The 21,172-nt window shown below is 37.9% G+C and overlaps 1 protein-coding gene across 2 annotated transcripts in view; it reads right to left on the bottom strand.

The window, feature by feature from the left end:
• Nucleotides 1-10,970: 10,970 nt before the first annotated feature.
• ORC5 (origin recognition complex subunit 5) overlaps nucleotides 10,971-21,172 on the bottom strand; it is a 93,352-nt gene continuing 83,150 nt past the window's right edge. The window contains exons 14-15 of one of the 2 annotated variants that reach the window (XM_027539729.1): nucleotides 19,990-20,102; nucleotides 10,975-11,772 (exon numbers count right to left, since the gene is read on the bottom strand). In XM_027539729.1, coding sequence (XP_027395530.1) covers nucleotides 11,727-11,772; nucleotides 19,990-20,102 — 159 coding nt within the window. In that variant the 3' untranslated portion in view covers nucleotides 10,975-11,726. Of the gene's footprint in view, nucleotides 11,773-19,989; nucleotides 20,103-21,172 lie in introns of both variants that reach the window. The other variant, XM_027539730.1, reaches the window with a different exon arrangement.

Raw genomic sequence — 21,172 nt, 5'->3', positions numbered from 1 at the left:
ATCTCACTTTGTCTGTTGTTGTTCAGTCGCTAAGTTATGTCCGACTCTTTACAACCCCATGGACTGCAGCATGCCAGCCTTCCCTGTCCTTCACTATCTCCCTGAGTTCATTCAAATTCACGTCTATTGAGTCAATGATGCCATCCAACCATCTCATTCTCTGTCACCTGCTTCTCCTTTTGCTCTCAATCTTTCCCAGCATCAGGGTCTTTTCCAGTGAGTCAGTTCTTTGCATCCAGTGGCCAAAGTATTGGAGCTTCAGCTTCAGCACCAGTCTTTCCAAATACTTAGGGTTGATTTCCTTCAGGATCGACTGGTTTGATCTCCTTGCTGTCCAAGGGACTCTCAAGAGTCTTCTCAAACCACAGTCCAAAAGCATCAATTCTTTGGGATTCAGCCTTCTTTATGGTCTAACTCTCACATCCATATGTGATTACTGGAAAAACCATAGCTTTGACTATACGGACCTTTGTTGGCAAAGCGATGTTTCCACTTTTTAATACACTGTCTAGGTTTGTAAGTTTTTCTTTCAAAGAGCAAGCATCTTTTAATTTTGTGGCTGCAGTCACCCTCTACATTAATTTTGGAGCCCAAGAATATGAAATCTGACACTGTTTCCACGTTTTCCCCATCTATTTGCCATGAAGTGATATGTCTGGATACCATGATCTTCATTTTTTAAATGTTGGGTTTTAAGCCAGCTTTTTAACTCTCCTTTTTCACCTTCATCAAGAGACTCTTAATTCATCTTCACCTTCTGCCATTGAAGTGGTTATCATCTGAATACCTGAAGTTGTTGATATTTCTCCTGGCAATCTTGATCCCAGCTTGTGAGTCATCCAAACTGTTAGTATTTGCTCAATATATTTAGGTTATCCTGTATTAGGTGCATATTGTTAAGTATAATATCCCTCTTTTGCATCAATCCCTTTATCATTATATAATGCCATTCTTTCTCTTTATAACCTTTGTTTTAAAGTATACTTTGTCTGATATGGGTATTGCTACCCCTTCTTGTCATTTCAGTTTGAATGAAATATCCCCATTCCATTCCCATTCAGTCATGTGTATCTTTAGCTCTGACACAAGTCTCTTGGGGTGACATATAGATGGGTCTTATTACTTCTTTATCCAATCAGTCATCCTATGTCTTTTGACTGGAACGTTTAGTTCATTGACAGTTAAAGTAATTATTGATATGTATGTACTTATTGCCATTTCACTACTTGTTTTCTGGTTATTTTTGTAGTTCTTCTCTGTTCTTCTTTTAGTTCTTCCCCTTGTGGTGTGATGATTTTCTGTATGCTTGTGTTTCCTTCTTTTTAGTTTTTGACTTGTGATTACCAGGGGATTCATATATATTAATCTGTACTTACTGTTTTAGACTACTAATTATTTAAATTCAAACACATTCTAAAAGAATATCTACATTTTTTATTCCCCTCCCCAACACTTTGTGGTTTGATGTCATAGTTTACATCTTTATTTTTATCCCTTGTTTATTATAATTATGTTGGTTTAATAATTGTCTTTTAACCTTTGTACTGGCCTATATACGTGGTTGACCCTCAGTCCTTACCATATACTTGCCTTTCTAAGTGGGATTTTCCCTTTCCTGTAGATTCTTCTTTTCCACTTAGAGGAGACTCTTTAACATTTCTTTTAGGGTAGGTTTCCTATTGATGAACTGTTTCAGTTTTTGCTTGTCTGAGAAGTTTCTTACCTCTCCTTTGATTCCAGATGTTAATCTTGCTGGGTAGAATATTTTAGGTTGCAGATTTTTTCCCCTTCAGGACTTTGGATATATCATGTCACTCCCTTCTGACCTGCCAGCTATCAGAGAAATCAGCTGATAGCCTTTTGGGGATTCTTGTACACAACACTTTTTCTCTTGCGGCCTTTAGAATTCTTTATTTTAAATTTTTATCATTTTAATTGTGATGTCGTCTTTTGAGCGTGGGTTCATTTCGTTTGGGACTCCTGTTTCCTGTACCTAGATATGTTTCTTGTTTAGGCGTTGGAAGCTTTCAGCCATAATTTCAATAACTATATATTCAACCACTTTCTTTCCCTTCTGGGACCCCAATAATGTAAATATTACTGTGTTGTCCCAGAGATCCCTTCAGCCATTCTCATTTTCCATACTGTTTTCATTTTGTCTGTTCTGAGTGATTTCCATTATTCTATTTTCCAGAATCACTTATGCATTCTCTGTATCACCTAATGCGTAGTTAATTCCTTCTAATGTGTTTTTCATCTTAGTTATTGTATTCTTCAGCTCTGTTACTTTTTAAAATGTATTTTATAGTGCCTTGTTAAGATTTTCACTGCATTCTTCTTTTCTTAATCTCTTTGGCATTCTTATTACTAATGCTTTGATATATGGTAAGTTGTATACCTCTGTTTCTTTTTTTCAGGGGCTTTCTCTTGCTCTGTCACCAGAAACAAAGTCCTCTGTATTCTCATTTTGCTTAACTTTCTCTGTATCTATGGAATTAGGTGAAACAGTTACCTATTGTAGTCTTGAAGGAGTGTCCTTGTGTGGGAACAAAGCCATACAGTCTGCACGTGCCCAGTTACTTTGGGGGAGAAGCTGGATCTGGTGTGAACACAGTCACACCTTCCCCCAGCATGTGCAGTCAACTATCACCTTGGTAGTAATAGGACTGGAGATAGAGGGCATTCTAGTGTCAGTTGTGGACTGAATACATTTTTTTCCTACACACTATATATGTATTAAAGATAATGTATATGAATTGTCTATCATGATGCCAAGCACATAAATGTTCACCTGGTAATTACCACCATTACAATCATTTAGTTTTACCAGTGAAAAGTAAGTGAAAAGAGAGTGAAAGAGAAAGAGAAAAATAAAAATAAATTTCTATATCAAATGGCAATATGTGTCCAAGTAATCCCGTGAGCTTTTGCCCTCTTCTTCCTTAATCAGGTAGCGCTTATTTATTGTAATGTAATGATAGAGCCACAGTTAAGAGTTTTAATCATTAGGTAGGCCTGTCAGTTTTACTCTGTTCTGTCTCCTTCAACTTTCACTAATGAACCATTCATGATGGAAATTAAAGGAGAATCACTGCAAACCAACCCAGCATCTGTAGCCACAACTCCAAACATGTTCTCCACTGAGCCTGATTCAGTGGTGCATTTATCATGATTAGGGTAAAAAACGACAAAAGGTAGATGGATATTTTCAAAGAAAAAAGTGACCAATATTATACACTTAGGGCTTCCCAGGTGGTGCAGCTGGTAAGGAATCCACCTGTGACCTGGGCCAATGTAGGAGCTGCGGGTTTGATCCCTGGGTCAGGAAGATTGCCCTGGAGAAATGGCAACCCACCCCAATATTCTTGCCTGGAAGATTCCATGGACAGAGAAGCCTGACGGGCTATATAGTCCAGGGGGTTGCAGAGTCAGACATGACTCAGCATAATGACATAAGGAATTTTTATTTTACTGAAGAAATGCAGCATATTGCCTTTTCATTACTTTTTACTTCTGAAATGGAAAGAACACAAATTCCTAATAGTAAGAACAGCTCTAAAAGAATGGGCTTTGGGAATTAATTAGCATATTCAACCAGTGAACTCAATATTTAGAGGTCTGGACTCTTTTGTCCAGAGGTCTGGACTTTTGTCTGGACTGGGCATCGTGTAAATTGCTTTACCTAAATCTATGACCCCCTTACTCCTTTCCTGTAATTTTTCTTTTTAATGCTGCAAAGATCATTTGAAATTTTAGTATTAATGTTAATAACTTGGTATTTGCTATTTCAGTATTTAAAGAATAAAATTCCAGTCATATCATGAATCCCATCTTCCCATGGAAAGATGTGATCAAAGATTCCTTACAGTTTAGAAGCAACTCCCCAGGGATGGGGTTTATCTTCTGGGGGGTAGGCATGGGGTGGGGGGTTCTGAATGCTCCTGAGCTGGAACTCTGACTAAGTAGTTTTTTGACCCAGGATATATGGCCATAATTCTTTCACATACACATTTCCTTTATACATTCCCCTTTAGATATTGAAAACCCCAGAATTTATGTCTCCAGCCTGGGCTTCTACCCCAAGCCCCAGACTTCTCTAACTGCCTCCTTGACATCGCCAATGTGACACCTAACAGAAATCTTTAACTTACTATGTCTACACCTGAACTTCTGATCTTATCTCTCCTCCACGCTTCCAGATGGTCAGGTCAAAACCCCCGGAATCATCCCCCTTTCTTTCAACACTGGCACTCACCAATTAATCAGCAAGTCCTCTAGATATTTCTTTTAAATTATATTCTAAATTTGACAACTTCTCACCACTTCCACTGCTAACACCCTTATCTGAGCCACCATTATCTCTCACATTATTTTAATATCCTTTTGCTTTTCTTGCTTCAACTCTAATCTCAATATAGGTTCCACCTTTTTGAAAAAACAAACAAACAAACAAAAAACTAAGCCAAATCATGTGACTCCTCTGCTCAAAACTCTCCCCCATCTCATACAGAATAAGAACAAAGGTCCTTCAGTGCCCTTCAAGCTACGTATGACCTGGCAACCATTGCCTCTCTAATCCCATCTCCTAGCACAACTGCCTCTGCTTTCTATACTCCAGTCATATAGGCCCCTTTGCAGCCAGAGCTCCCGTGCTTTGGAAGAATGGGGAAGAGATATTTGATGGGGATATGGGTACAACCAATAGTGTGTTACACTAATTCAGATTTTGAAAGGACATAAAATATACTCTCCATCTGCAATCTATAATATTTTAATTTTTAGCTTATTATGTTCTTTGTGGCAATTTAAAAGCTTGCTTGCAAATTCTTTGACACTCCTTCTATCAAGAGATGGGTATAATTCCCTTCCCTTTAAGTACAAGCAGGACTTAATGGCTGCCTTAATCACAATCCTGCACAAGTGATGCTATGAGACTTCTGAGGCTTGATTAGGAAAGGGCATGCAGCATCTGCTAGTTTCTCTTGGGATGGTGACTTTCGAAAGCTAATCACTATGCCATGAGGAAGAGCAGAGAACACATGGAGAGACCACATTTAGGTGTTCCAGGTAGGAGCCATCAGCCAGTGTCACCCTCCAGACAAAAGTGAGGAAGCTGGCTTTCATGTGATTCGCCTCCAGTTTCAAACTGCACCACAGGACACTGCATGGAGCCACGCTCTGCTCAAACTGCAGATTCATGATCAAAATAAAGATTGCTGTTTTCAGGCTATTAAGTCTGAGGTGGTTTGTCATCTAGGAATAGATAACGGAACATCCTTTTTCCAAATCATTTTTGATTCTTACTTCCAGAAGTCAGCATCTACTTTACTGCCCTCCTTCCTCCTTCCGTACTTCAATTTTTCTCTCTCTTCCCTCACTTTGGTGTTTTTTCTTTTGTTGTTGTTCTTTTCCCCATTTTATTATCAGGACAAGCATTTTAAATAAGCAATTCTATTAAAGGAAACACTGGCCACAAATATTTGAAAATTTGTTTTTGATATCGTATCTCTGAAATATATTGCTTTTCATTATGTTTGATGTAGTTTCACATTTTAACTACCTGCTATAAAAGTGATTTTTTTTAATTGTTGATTAAAAAAAATTTTTTTAATCCGAACATTTTCGATTAAATACCAATCTTAAGCTCTACCAGTCATATTCACAGGCTGTGAGAACCATTAGTTTCCACCTGATCTGTCCTTCTATTGAAAAATATAAAAGATACAATTATACTTTTTCTTTAAAGAGTATAAGAACTACAAGAACATTATAATAACTAAAGTACACCAAAATTTGTACTTACAGAGGCTCTCTCTGATATTGTTAACTGATGATTTTTAATTCTTCTAGTTGCCCCAAATTTCCAGAGTAAACTTGCTCCTTTTATAATAACTAAAAACAGATTTTAAAATCATGTTTAACAGCACTATAAAAAACATATTCTAAATTGTTTTTGCTTTAAATGGGCATAGGGCTCTTTTCCCGTTCTCTTCTTTCTTGTTTCAGTTTAACCCAGAACTTTTATCCTTAAAAAAATCAGGCAACCAGCCCAGGCAGCAGGAGCTGTGGGCAGTGCCCTCTTTTGTTCAACAGTTCCAAAGATTTAATCTTACCTAAACTGGGGAGTTAGCTCTCCTAGTCTAGTAATCTTAGAAGTCTTTTTATTGGTACATTTTATTTCTCCCACATAATGTTCAGTTACAATATCACAATTAATATTTTTGACTATTTAGCTCTATTTCCTTTCTCTGTAGGTCACTTCAGCTTAATTACTATGTTTTTACACTGAGAGGCATTTGTAACAGCTGTCTGTTTTATCCCTCCACAAGCCAGGTGGCTTTTTCCCATGTCTTTCCACCTTCTTGATGACTTTAGTCTATTTTTTTCAATTAAATAAAGACCGATGTAGAAAACAGCAGGGGTTTCTATTTTAGTGTCCTTTCTCATGGATGCTTCTGGGGTTAGTGCATCTCTGCTCCTCTATTGCTCTCTTTATCCCCAGCTGGATGAGTCCCATGAACTAGGATGGCTGAATGTTCTTTCCCAGAGGAAGTCAACCTAAAGTGGGTTCAGAAATTCTCAGGCACACCTGAGCCAGTGTAATGCCTCTATTATTATGAAAATTGGCCCAAAGTGATGAAAGCATTTGTTTGGATCTAATGTTCTCCATAGAACTAAGATACTAAGTGGGTTTGGTTTTTCCTTTTAGGCTGCAGGGACTTAGCCCAGGTCTCCTATTGCCATTTCTTATACTGAAGGGAATGGGGTTTATATGAATAGTGGAGAACTGTTATTTGAAAAAATAAAACTATTTTGTAGTTTTGTGGTGAGCTGAACACCAATAGCTGTGAACACCTTCTTAATTCATTTCAAGATGGTTTCTCCCTCACAATGTCAAGAACACCTTTCACCTCTATTTTGATGATCCCGAAAATTAATGATTGGTGCCAACTCACACCTCTAACTAGATTCAGCTACCTACTTCACATTTCCACTTGGACAAGCACCTCAATGGCATATGTTCAAAACTGAACTCATAATCCTCTTCGTCCCATAGACCTAGTTCTTCCCTTAGGATTTCCCATTTCAAACACCAGCTCTGCAAATGCTGATAGCACTTGTTCAGGACAGAAATTTGTCTTTGTCCACTGCTGTATCTTCTACACCCAACACAATGCCTTACACATAGCTGATACTTAGTATTTTTTTTATGAATATTGAAAAATTTTATGGAAACTGCCATTAAATAAGGCTTTCAACTTCCTCAAAGGCCAATGAAGTGGATTATGGTTTATCCAAAACTCCATGCAAATCTTTACTGCCTCTAAAATCCAGGCTCTTTCCTCATGCCAAAGCTACCACTATTTACTCAAACAGTTGAATGCCTCCTAAAATTCCCATCATTATTGTGCATCAACATGCAGTTAAATGAATGAACTGATTATAATTTTCTCTGCTCTACCAAATTTCTACTTCTCAAACTGTGCTTCATGAATGTGTCACTGCTAGAAAATGAACACTAACTGTGCTTTCAGGGTATTTAAAAGCCAATTTGAGTGAAATGTTGATATCTTGATAGGAAGGATTTGAGCTCTAAGAAATCTAAGCATTTCTGAAAGCAAATTGTGTCATCAGACTGAAATTACATGCAAAATTATCTAAACTATTTTACATATGATAGACAGTCACACTGTAGGAGATGAAGCTTTCAAAATGTAGGGGATGAAGTTGAACAATATCAACCTCCAGTTAATTACCTCCAATCCAAGTCTCTGCTCATGGAAACAGGCGTAAGATGCAACTATGGTACACAGTAGTGTGAGACTTCAGGTAAAAGTGGAGGATGCTATTACAGTCCTGATCATGTACATGGAGCAGTGGTTACATTTATCTATTATTTTAGAGACTCTCTTTTGAGTACTTGATGTGGTAAGATGCATTATCCCTGGATTTGGTCCATTATTTTTCTTTGCATAGTACAAGCAGAGTAGAGCATACCTTGGACGAACAAAGGAGACTTCTTATGCTGAGCTTTCCTTGCTCCAGACCACCTTAATTACATTAAACATTTGCTGGTTAACTAAATCCCTTGGAAGTATACCACTTATTGTTCAGCCATCACACCTTGAGGGCAAACAATGTAACTCCTCAGTCACCTGCTCTCTGATTTGATCATTCTCAGTTCAACTTTTGACTATTCAACAAGATCCTGAAAAATAAGTAATGAAACCTGCATGTGAATTAGAATCCTTCAATTCCAAAAGTAAAAATCCAAGGTATTGTGTCCATTTGAATAATTAAAAAGTTTTAACACGAAGTTTCCTAGATATGATCAGGTGAGAGCGCCGCTTCTCTACTTAGTTGGGATGCTATTGCATTCCATCACTGACCTCCTTTCTAGGCCACAAATATTTCAGGACAGTGACAATAGGTAACGTTTATTGAGCAATTATGGTGTGCCAGTTACCTTACCTAGACCAGGGTTTCTCAATCTTGGCATTACTGAAATTTGGATCAGATAATTCTGATGTGGGCCTTTAGGATGGTCTTTGTGACCTTTGTTAAGCAAAGATTTTTTTAACTACAATTCCGAAACCATATTTCATACCAAAAAAATTGATAAATCAGACTTCATCAAAACTAAAACCCTCTGTTCTACAAAACACACTGTGAAAATAAAAATGCAAGTTACAGACTAGAAGCAAATAACTGCAAATCACATATCTGATAAAAGACTTGTATCTAGAAGATAGAAAGAACTCTAAAAACTCAAAAGCAAAAACAAAACAAAACAAATAATCAAATTTAAATGAACAAAGGACCTGAACATTTTTTCAAAGAGGATATACAAACAGCCAAACGGTACATGAAAAGGTGCTCAACATCACTAATCATCAGGGAAATACAAATCAAATCCACAATCAGATATCACCTCACATCTGTTAGCATGCTGCTGCTGCTGCTGCTGCTAAGTCGCTTCAGTCGTGTCCGACTCTGTGCAACCCCATAGACGGTAGCCCACCAGGCTCCCCCGTCCCTGGGATTCTCCAGGCAAGAACACTGGAGTGGGTTCCCATTTCCTTCTCCAATGCATGAAAGTGAGAAGTGAAAGTGAAGTCGCTCAGTCGTGTCCGACTCTTAGCGACCCCATGGACTGCAGCCCACCAGGCTCCTCCATCCATGGGATTCTCCAGGCAAGAGTACTGGAGTGGGGTGCCATTGCCTTCTCCATCTGTTAGCATGGCTATTATCAAAAAAGACAAAATGTCAGTGCTTGTTCTCTATTTCCAGGAGCATCCCAGGTCTCTACGCAGCCCCACCACACACCCAACTGTCACATCAAAAATGTCTCCAGAAATTGCTAAATATTCTCTGGTAGACAAAACTCCCTCCAGTTGAGATCTACCACCTTAGATATATCAACTTAATTATTAATTCTCTAAACAACTCCAAGAGAGAAGTTGTAGGTGTACCTCACTGTAGGTGAGGCACAGGGAGATTCAATAATCAGCCTAATGTCATATAACTCCTAGAGATATAGCTGGTATCTGATTCCAGAGCCCCAAGTCTTAACTGCTGCCCTAGACACTTGACACCTTTTTGACTTTTTAGGCCTTAATGAAAAGAGGCCTGCTGGATCAGGATCCCTTCCAGACTTACTGAAAAAGAACTGCTTCGGCAATGAAGACAAATTTAGGGATTGAAACTGGAAAGTAATAAGGGGAGTAAGGTTTCCCCCTAACCATATATATCTGAGTCACAGTAATGGAAAGAAGACATTTTTTAAATGGGGGATAACTACTGTATAAACAATCTGAAATCCCACAGCTTGGTAACTTCATTTTTCTACTTCCTAAATCATTTTTAGATTTAGGTACAATAAATGCTGAGAATAACTTAAGCACGTTCTCTCTTAAGTATCTGGCCCACTAGCCAGCGTAATTCTCATCATCAGATTCTCCCCTTTAATTGGAGATATATATCTTCCAATTAGAATATTCATCTGCAGATGACCCTTGTTAAAATGCTAATATCCATATTAAGCTCTGTTAGTCTTTGTTTAAATAAATTAATCAAATTAGTGAGTCATTTAGCAAGCCATTAGGAAGTAAATTACAAAACATAGAAGTTCTGATGGCCCAGTCAGAGGCAGGGAAAATCTGGTTACAAGGTGTTCTGCAGGGAAGTCACACACAGGGCTGGTAGCAGTGTCGGGCAGTGCAAGATGAGCAAGGTGCTGGGCAGGGGACAGGTGGCCTGCAGTGAGGAGGCATAGAGAGTCACATACAGGAACGCTTGCCTCCTTTTTGTCTTCCCCAGTCCCCTATTTGACAAACTCTTTCCCCCCTCAAATTCCAGAGTTTTTCCCTCAAAATGCTCACTGATCCCAGGCTTTCCAAGAAGGCTGCACAGTAGACTTGCCACTTGATGGCAAAGTATAAAGGGGATGAAAATTCCCTCAAGTGGCATTGCTCTTCCTTGAATCAGCTACTCAAACTGCCTTCTACTTGAATGATACACAGATTTCTAAGTGCATTTGCAATGAATTTGCAATGCACATGATTTTTCCTGGCCCTGGCTTCTCCAAATATCTTGTAGAACACAAAATTTCACCATCTTCCGTGAGACAAGAGACAGAGGGCGAGGGTGCTCCTTGCTATCTTTTATCTTATATAGGGAGACAAAGAATAATTTCATTCCTTCCCCCGACTCAGTACCTATAAATAAATGCAAGTAGACAATTCCTTGTTTTCTTTGATCCAGAAAGTGTCAGTCACTACATTAACAGGCTTCCTATTGCTATTTGGAGGTGACTATTTTGAGAATTTTTTTTTCCAAAAAAAGAAGGAAAGTATAAAATGCGACTGAAATTTAAACTAGGCTCTGTAATTAAGCACTTTAAATCTGTTCAAAATAATTTTCAAGCATTTAAGTGCTAACAGAAAACTTCAAATCAGACCCCAGGTTCATAAATAATGTAACAGGAAAACTTTTATTGGGTAACTATTAAAGGTCAGTGATTAAAAAAAGGAAAGAAAACCATTATGCAGATTAAAAAGCTATGTTGAGTAGTTTATTGCCAGAGTGACTAGATAAATCTCACCTAAGTATACTGCAGTTATCAAGGAGGCTTAGAGGTGGAAAGCTGCCCTATGTGATCAAACTACCTTGCCTTTTGAGAAAATCAGGGTGAAAGATAGACACATATAAACTTGGATCTTAAAATAACAAAAAACTTCTACTTATTATATTTTGCAACTATGATCTTTTAAAGTGGTGGCCTTAGGAAAATCTGCTTTGGCAAGCAACTGCAGAGGCTCCTGTGGAGAGGAAGTGAAAAGACTGGGCTTATATACAAGGGCTGCTGGCACGTTCAAAGCGCAGGGGATAGTTCACAGAGCAAAATGCAGTCCTAAGTAAATGGGTTTCAGGCAATTTCAGTGTTAAGATAACATCATTAAGAATAGAACAGATTGTGCTCAGACCCTGCTGTTTATAATTAACACGTTCTTTCCAAATACTCCAGGGTCCCTGGTAAATAGTCTTCTGCTCACATTCACCCAGACCAATCAGAGTATTTTCATCAGATTCCATGCTGGGCCAGCACCTGTCTGGACAAATCCAATGGAGCCAAAGAACTCCTCTCCCAGGCCAGCTGAGTAGTTGGATGAACACAGTTTGGCTTAGTCATTGTCACAGTGTCCATATGGCTTTGAAGCTTGTTTTCACAAGAAATCATACAAGTATTTTATTATGTCAAAGTTCACCGTCCTATAAACAAAAATAGATAGTATGTTAGCATCCTCACCCCCTAGATTGCTCAGCTTTGTATGTATGATTCTGAGAAGCACATGCCAATAATTCACAACTAATGCTAAACAACCCTATGATACTGTCAAAAGCATCATGACAGAATTAACATTGTTTTTTAATGTCACTAGGAACAGTTTCTTTAAAAAGTTTCCCTCCCATGCATAAAGTTTGCTTTTCTAACAAAAGTAAATGAAGTCAGAACTACCCAACGTTCATATATTTCAATTATAGCACAGCAAGTTTGGATTTCATTTGAAAGCTATTTTCTTTTTGTCTAATAACCAGAATAAAGCAATTACAGATGCAGCAGTATTTAAATCTCCTTTGCTTTTGAACATTGTTTATCTCCCCAAACACCTGTTTTATCATTACATAATGCATAGCTCATCTGTCCTCATTTGTAGTTTTCATTCTTTTCAGTCTTTTTACACTGGCTGACCTGTGTGTGTATTGTAACTAAATCTGTATGATCCAAGAATACGATACAACAAACAGACGATGTGAATGTATATTTTTGTGCTCTGACGGCAGGCAGAATAAAATAGCAGAAGACAGAGACATATAATTATTTTCCTTTCTCTAAATTCATTCTTCACTATAGATATTCAGACTTGGAGGTTTATTATTTGAATAAATGGTCAAAATAATTAGATATAATGATCTAGCAATAAGTATAAAATTAAAGCCTTAAAGTATTCAATTCTGCAAAAATAATCATCCATATGAGAACAGCCTTTTAAAGATTCACTAATTTGCATGCTCTTATTTATTAAACCATCATTAATTGATGTTTTTGTCCATCACTTTGTAATACACTTTCTAAAAAAGTTTCTAAGCAAATGACTGACATATCAAATTTTTTTAAAAATCAGGAATAGGGAACTATAGATACTACTTATGCAAAAACATTTAAAAATAGCTCAAATGAGATGCTATGGTTTTGTGGCACCTAATGATGGAATGAAGAGTACTTTAATTGTTTCACTACAAGAGTGCCTCTCTGAAGAACACCAAAACTTTCCAAATTGCATAAAAACACTGCCAAAACAATCCTGTTATCACTGGGGGTACTAAAACAACTAAAAATACTTTCTAAAAAAAAAAAAAAGAAACCAACTTATCTTAGGCATAATGTCACAAAAGGTATGGTTACTATATCATAAAGCTATTTATTTTTATGTGCTTTCCTTTCATTCGACTACGTGTTAGTGGTGTTATTCGCTCAGTCATATCCAACTCTTTGCGACCCCAAAGACTGTAGCCTGCCAGGCTCCCCTGTCCATGAATTCTCCAGGCAAGAATATTGGAGTGTGTTGTCATTTTCTTCTCCAGGGCATCTGCCTGACCAAGGGACTGAACCTGGGTCAGTGCAGGCAGATTCTTTACTGTCTGAGGCCCCAGGGAAGCCCATTACAGAACTCCCCAAATTTACTAGTAACAATGTACCACTAAAAATTACCTTTTAAAAAATGATGAAAAGATTTTTCATGATTGGTTGGAAACATCTTTTTTAAGGGGGTCTTAGAAGACAAAAGACACAGTAGGCTATTTTTAATCATAGGCAAAAAGGACAGTTGGATTCGTACATCTCTCCAGGCACACTTCCCTACAATGACTTTGGGTCCTAAGGTTATAAACCTAAAGTGACAAAGTAAATTGAACTTAATATTAAGTTTTATTGTCTTTTGGATTTATTATTTTTTTCCCCACTGAATAGAAAAGTTTAAAGAAGCTATGATTAAAACAAAGTTGCAATGCTATAGGACTAGAAGGCATTACATGATAAGACTATCACAAAGCCATACAAAATGATCCATATGAAGCCATAACTACAACAGTATGAGAGGTAAGGAGAACAGAGAATTGCAACTATGCTGTGATAGGTAAAGAGAAATGTTTGTATAACAGACTAGTACTAGAATTAAAACAAATGAAAATACTGTGATTTGTTAGTGGCAGAACTCCATCTTATCTAATAATCCATTTGTTTAACACTGCAGCACAGTTTGTGCAATAAATTTTTCTTTATAGAACGATTGGACTGACTTAAAAACAGTAAGCATTTGCAAAAGGTTCATGACATCCTATTTCTCTGCTTTGCCAGTGGGAAGTACTAAAGCAAACTGAATCATACAGTTAAAGCTTTTGGACTTAAGAAAAAAAAAAAAGCTAAATTAACTGGGAATTGAGTATGTAAGATCATCCCTCTAAGAAACATTTACTCCCAAGATGATAACTACTTTTTCCTATCATCCCTCCATCCTCCTATATAAACAGGTAACTTACCAACTGATTCCCACATGTATCATTTTAAGACAGCAGAATTTTATAAACTGCAAGGGCAACATTAAAACTGGGCACACATTCCAAAGATAGTTTTTAAACACTATAGAAGATTCTCTCACTGAACACAAGTGAATTATTTTCTAAAGTAAGCATCTAGAAAGAAATAGGATAAACAAAAATAGTGTTTGTGGCATTCTGCCTAGGAGTAATTCTTAAATCAGAATTTAGACTACTTATAAGTTAATTACGTGGCATATATATCTAAGGATTTTGACTACCTAAGGAAAGAGATGGGAAAACCAGACCACCTGACGTGCCTCTTGAGAAACCTATATGCAGGCCAGGAAGCAACAATTAGAACTGGACATGGAACAACAGACTGGTTCCAAACAGGAAAAGGAGTACATCAAGGCTGTATATTGTCACCCTGCTTATTTAACTTCTATGCAGAGTACATAATGAGAAACGCTGGGCTGGAAGAAGCACAAGCTGCAATCAAGATTGCTGGAAGAAATATCAATAACCTCAGATATGCAGATGACACCAGCCTTATGGCAGAAAGCAAAGAGGAACTAAAAAGCCTCTTGATGAAAGTGAAAGTGGAGAGTGAAAAAGTTGGCTTAAAGCTCAACATTCAGAAAACGAAGATCATGGCATCTGGTCCCATCACTTCATGGGAAATAGATGGGGAAACAGTGGAAACCGTGTCAGACTTTATTTTTCTGGGCTCCAAAATCACTGCAGATGGTGACTGCAGCCATGAAATTAAAAGACGCTTACTCCTTGGAAGCAAAGTTATGACCAACCTAGATAGCATATTCAAAAACAGAGACATTACTTTGCCAAAAAAGGTCTGTCTAGTCAAGGCTATGGTTTTCCCAGTGGTCATGTATGGATGTGAGAGTTGGACTATAAAGAAAGCTGAGCGCCGAAGAATTGATGCTTTTAACTGTGGTGTTGGAAAAGACTCTTGAGAGTCCCTTGGACTCCAAGAAGATCCAACCAGTCCATCCTAAAGGAGATCAGTCCTAGGTGTTCTTTGGAAGGACTGATGCTAAAGCTGAAACTCCAGTACTTTGGCCACCTCATGCCGAGCTGACTCATTGGAAAAGACTCTGATGCTGGGAGGGATTGGGGGCAGGAGGAGAAGGGGACGACAGAGGATCAGATGGCTGGATGGCATCACCGACTTGATGGACGTGAATTTGAGTGAACTCTGGGAGTTGGTGATGGACAGGGAAGCCTGGTGTGCTGCAATTCATGGGGTCACAAAGAGTCTGACAAGACTGAGCAATTGAACTGAAGGATAATTTTGCCTTTATCCTTTTATTTCACGTTGTTGATGCTTTCACTACATTGACATACTTTTTTCTCTTGGGGTACTATTTTATTTCCGTTTACTTATGTAGGCAGTTTGAGTTTTTCTTTCTTAGTTTGGTTTTTCAGAGAATTTGCAATCACACAACTTTAAGTTGCAATATTAAGTTATTTTGCAGCGTCTTCCTAGACTGTGGAGGGAAAGAAATCAGAAACTTCAACTACCGTTAACATTAAGAACAATTCAAGTACAATGCTTATTAAGCATGTTTTCATCTGTGTTCTTCCATACTCTACCTCCATATTCTGTGCTCCTTTCTAGAACCAGTCTCCTACTGCTTCTGTGTCCAAATCTTTCACAGTTCCTTGGTCAAGAAGGTCCTTTATGTCCTCTACCCCTTCCTTGAATGGTTTTCTTTTCTCAACCAGGCTTAACTGAAAGTTGGCTCCCACTAAGGGATCGAGTCTCGTCTTTAGCTCTTTCCAATGAGGTTAGACTGACTCTACTATAGTCCAGGCAGTTCTGTCATGTGAGGCTGCTGTCCTTGTGCAAAAGGCTCTGCTCCTGTGAGACTCAAACCATTCCACTAACACCCTTTATCCCCCTGTCACCACCTCTTAGTGAATAATGCAGCATCCAATTCAGTTTCCTCTCTATTCCAAGATCTGCCTCAGCTTTAGTGTCTTCATTGCACTTGTCCCTTTTACCTCAAATGACCTTTTCTACTCTCATGATCACACTCAGAAATGTTCTACTTCTAAAAAACATAAATTCAGACATTCCACCCTGATCCCAATCTCCTTTAAATGACCTGGAACACCTGGAAACAATCAGTGTACAAACCTTTCTTTGCCTTTTCCTCATCTACAAATAATTACTATTAAGTGCCAGGCACTGAACTGTTAGCCCTCCACATGCTTTACTTCCTTTCTTCCCTTCTAGGCTTAGACTCCATGGTTTGTCACCTCAAGCATTCATTTGCTAGCATCCACTGAATTCACCTGGAAAAACCCCAATCCTATGTGATTTCAATTGCATCCTTTTGCTGTCCCAGTACCCAGCACATGGAATGCTGCTGGAGAAGATCACAAGTTTTACAGATTGGTGCCACTGTAAATTCAAGGCCGGGAACCTCGACTGGGCCCTCAACACTCTCAGCAAGTTGCTCTCCTTGCTAGCACTTTCCTCCATTCTCCGTGGCAGCTATTTCAAATATCCATATTTGTCTCAAACCGTTGTACTTCTGTCCTTAAGTCTCTTGCCTTTACCTTTACAAAGAAAATAGAAGGCCTCAGGTCAATGCTCCTTCAACTTCTTGCCAACAGATCTCTAAATTCAGTTCCATCTGAAACCACCTTATCCTCTTGTATAATGAAAAAGGAGTCCCCTCTCTCATTTAGGGCTATTTCTTTAACTCAAGTTTCTAAATCCCATGTTATATATATCTTTTCAAGGACTTTAAATTAGTCACCTCTCTTTTGTATCATTAACTCTTCTTCCCTACAAGTTCTTTCCTATCAGCATTTAAATATGCTCATATCTTTAAAAATAATAAGCTACTCATGCCCCCACAAGCTGTTTAGTAGATAACAATCCTCTATTCCTCTTTATAGCAAAAATAGTCTAGAAAATAGGTACATGAGGGCAGGATACAGATCTGTTATACATCTTGCTACCTCCCCAAAGCCTAGTATAGTGATCATAATCAACATCACAATAAACCTTAAGTGAATAAAAAGAATTCTTTGCATGTGTGGCATCAACTTACTCACAAATACCACTTAATGCACTATATTCTAACTTGTACCCCACTGTATCCCTGAAAGTGTTCTTGTTAAAGTCACAAATGATAGCTTTACCATTAGACAGACTCTGCCTGATTTCTTGGCAGTAACCAACAATTTGACCATTATTCCCTTGCCTTAGGTTTTTCTGCCTTTCTTGGATATACAACTTTCTGTATTAATGTTTTAACCACTTAAGTTTGTATCACGAGTACTTTCCTGTGTTTTTATCTTTTAAAATTACAATTTTAAGTAACCTCACAATTTTTAAAATTATTTATTTTTAATTGGAGAATAATTGCTTTACAATATTATGTTGGTTTCTGCCATATATCATCATGAATCAGCTATAGGTATACACATGTCCCCTTCCTCTTCAACCTCTCTTCCACCTCCCACTACATCCCACCCTTCCTAGTTGTCACAGAGCATTGGACTTGAACTCCGTGTCATACAGGAAATTTCCACCAGCTATCTAATTTTACACATGGTAAAGCATACGTTTCAGTGCTACTCTCAATTCTTCCCACCCTCTGAGAAGGTTTGAGTAAGTTAGGGATTGACACAGTCTCTGCTTTGCTCTTCATGGGCTTATACTGTAAGAAGAAAAATGAGTTCTAATTATTGAATGAATTATTTAAATAAAATAATGGTAAGTCTCAGAAGATAAGGGGACCTGGATAAACTGTGAATAGTGTGTGGGAGTAGGGTGGAGGGCGTGGACAACGGGAGGTCATAGTATGCTTGAGGATAGAACTGAAATCTAAAGGTTATGTAGCAGTTAGCTGGATAGAGGATTTGGAAAGTGTTGCATATGCAATGAATGGTGAATGTGAAGAACTGAAAAAAAAAAAAAAAAAACCCAAAGTGGTCAAAGTATAAATATCTACAGGAGAAGATGTATGTGATAGGTATGGCTGGGCACAAAGGCTGAGCCCAAGTCACTGGGGCCTTGAAAGTTATTTTAAACATTTTGGTTTTTTATCCTAAGAGTTACAGGAAATTATTGAAGACTTTTAAGTAGAAAGGTGACATTAAATTTTTACTAGGTCACTCTGGCAATAGTGTGGACAACAAATTATAAGAGAATAAGAGTAGACAGAAAACCAATTAGAAGGTTACCAGAGAAGAGATAACAGGGGCTTGGTCTAGAGCATTAATGGTACAAAGGACAAAAGTCAATGAATTGAGAACATAGGAGGAACTTGACAGGCTCAGAAAGACTAATGCTTGGATACTGGGAGTAGGGGGATGACAAATGTCACTAGTGACTACCAGGTTTTAGGCCTGTGCAACATGACAGACTGCAGTGCTAATCACTGAACCAGGGAACACTGAAATAAAGTGGCATCATTCCTTTTTTGTTGGCAAGCAGAAGAAGGGGGAATTCCTGAGTTCAGTTTTGGAAATATATTGATACAGGTGGGAAATATCCAAAAGTCAAGAATACTAGAAAAAAGGTCTGGCCTCTAAAAAACTGGGGAGTATGATTAGCACATGGATAGTTGTTGAAGTCAGGAGTAAAGTAAAAATAGTCTAGGAAAAAAAATATGAAAAGAGCCAAGCCTCAAGGAACAACTAAATGTAAAGGTCAGTGGATAGGATAAGCTGACAAATGAGCTTGAGGAGAAACAGCCAAGGAATAAAGATGAAAATCACAAGATTAAAATCATGCACTCTAGGAGAAGAGTTTTAAAAGAGATAGAGTAGTCAATCCTGTTGGGTGCCACTGAGAATACATAGTCTGAGGGCTGGGAAAGATGCTGGAAAAAGGGAGGAGATGGAATTCAGAGCAGAAGTGGAAGAGCCCATTTGACATAGGAGAAGGAACCCCAATCTACTGATAAAGGAAAGACAGAAGACGGGCACATATGTAGGTAGTGAAAGGAGTTCTCAACTCAGTTTCAATTTTGTTCTCTGAAGCAGTAACTGCTGAACAAAGTGAACACAGATGTTAGGACTTGTGGTTTGAATACAGTCAAGAATCAGAATCTAGATCGAAAAGAAACCTGTAAACCACATATTCTACTTTTCAATACATGTGGTGGAATGGCTGTGAGGCTGGTAGAAGATAATCAATTAGAAAAAGAGGGAAATAGAGCCAGACTGTAAGAGTCTCAAAGAAATTCAAATTTTTGCAAGAAATTGGGGAGAAAATAACTATCTAGAAGTGGCAACAAAAAGAAAGGATAACACTTAAAGAGCATCCAATCCTGAGAGGTAGGAGTTTGAGAAAGAAGCTACTACTAGAGATAATTGGCAGGCTTCCCAGGTAGCTCAGTGGTAAAGAATTCATCTGCCAATGAAGGAGACACAGATTCAACCCCTGGGTCAGGAAGATCCCCTGGAGAAGGAAATGGCAACCCAGTATTCTTGCCTGGAAAATTCCAGGGAGAGAAGAGCCTGGTGGGCTATACAGTCCATGGCGTCACAAAGAGTTGGACAGGACTTGGCAACTAACACAAACATACATACACTATAGTATATACAAGTTATCTGTAGTCAGCTGCCCATTAAATCCTACCTTGCTACTATAGGACCACTATTCCAGTCTGTCTCAGACTCTCAGAATCCTGATTTTTGCCATATGTTAACTAATTCTCTGAATTTTGTCATTTGTAAATCTGATGAGAGGGTTCATTCTACAGTGAAATAGTCATTCTCGGCATTTAAATGATCTTCTCTTGCTTAAATGACTGATGACATTACATTAGGAAGAAGATTAATTTTTATACTTAGTATATCATTTACATAATTCAAGACCATTAATGATTATTCTATGCTTACCTAGCAATAGCTCTGATGAAGTCTAGAGACACTGTGCATTTGTATTTTGGTTCATCAAGTTGATCGTCATGGCCAACCAGGGTTAACAGCTGAAGGGTCACTAAAGAGGTAATCTAAAAATAAGAAAAGTATTTTTATGAGAAAATGGTTTAACCAGATTGCATGATGTCCTTGTTTCTGAAACATTTTATAGTTACTCTGATAACAATATGTAACAGAATTCACAAGAGCATCTGCAAATATGACCACTTTGAAATTTGTATAAACAAATTTGTACATATGCTTAACGTCCTAGTTAATCAAACTAATGATCAACCTTTAAGGACTCCACTAGAGATAAATTTATTTCAACTAACGACACACATATGACTGCTAACCTTTAAAAACTATAAACAAAGGACATTCCTTCTCTCCATAAAAATTTTATGAACTTTCTATCCAAATACCTCAGAATATCAAATCTGCACTCCCTTGAGAATCGAGCAGTTAAAATGTGAAAGTGGGCCTTTTTCAGAGTTGAGTAGCTGGTTAGATAAGAAATACATCCTTCAGATCTAGACTTAGTCTTGCTTTTAAACTGATCCTCAATTAGGCAGTCAGGAAAACAGCAGGGAGATTAACAATGGCGAAAGTGCATTTTGACAAGTCAAAAATCCAAAATCCAAAATAATTTCACGTGCATAACGCTGACAGAAATATTAAGTGCTCCGAAATCCAAGAAACAAAGCTGACCCAAGAGCTGGAATTCTTTGAGTAGCCTATTTTCTTTTCCCAATTTTTTTTTCCCCCTCATCTCCTGAAGGCCAACAGAAAAAGAAGCCAACAATGGTAAGAAGGAAGATCAGGAGACTTGGTGATCTGTAACTGCTGGTGACAGTATCTATAATACTTAATCATGTGCCTTAGGAATAAAAAAAAAAAATGTTCACTTAATCTGTGATCAATACCTTGAGATGCAGTAAACATTCTGAATGATAAAAACAATAACAGTAGTAGTGATTTGCTTGGTACCATGTACTCTATACACAGCATCTCATTTATGCCTCATAACCCTACAAGGTGGATGCTATTATACTCATTCTATAAATGATTCTTAGAGATGTTAAGTAACTTTCCTCAGACCCCAGAACTGACAGGTGGCTTAGTAAGAATTCAAACCTAGAGTTCATGCTCACTCTATTAT

The sequence above is a fragment of the Bos indicus x Bos taurus genome, chromosome 4, assembly GCF_003369695.1.
Source record: "Bos indicus x Bos taurus breed Angus x Brahman F1 hybrid chromosome 4, Bos_hybrid_MaternalHap_v2.0, whole genome shotgun sequence".
In the NCBI taxonomy this organism is placed as follows: Eukaryota; Metazoa; Chordata; class Mammalia; order Artiodactyla; family Bovidae; genus Bos; species Bos indicus x Bos taurus.
This window is presented reverse-complemented; position numbering and strand designations above follow the sequence as displayed.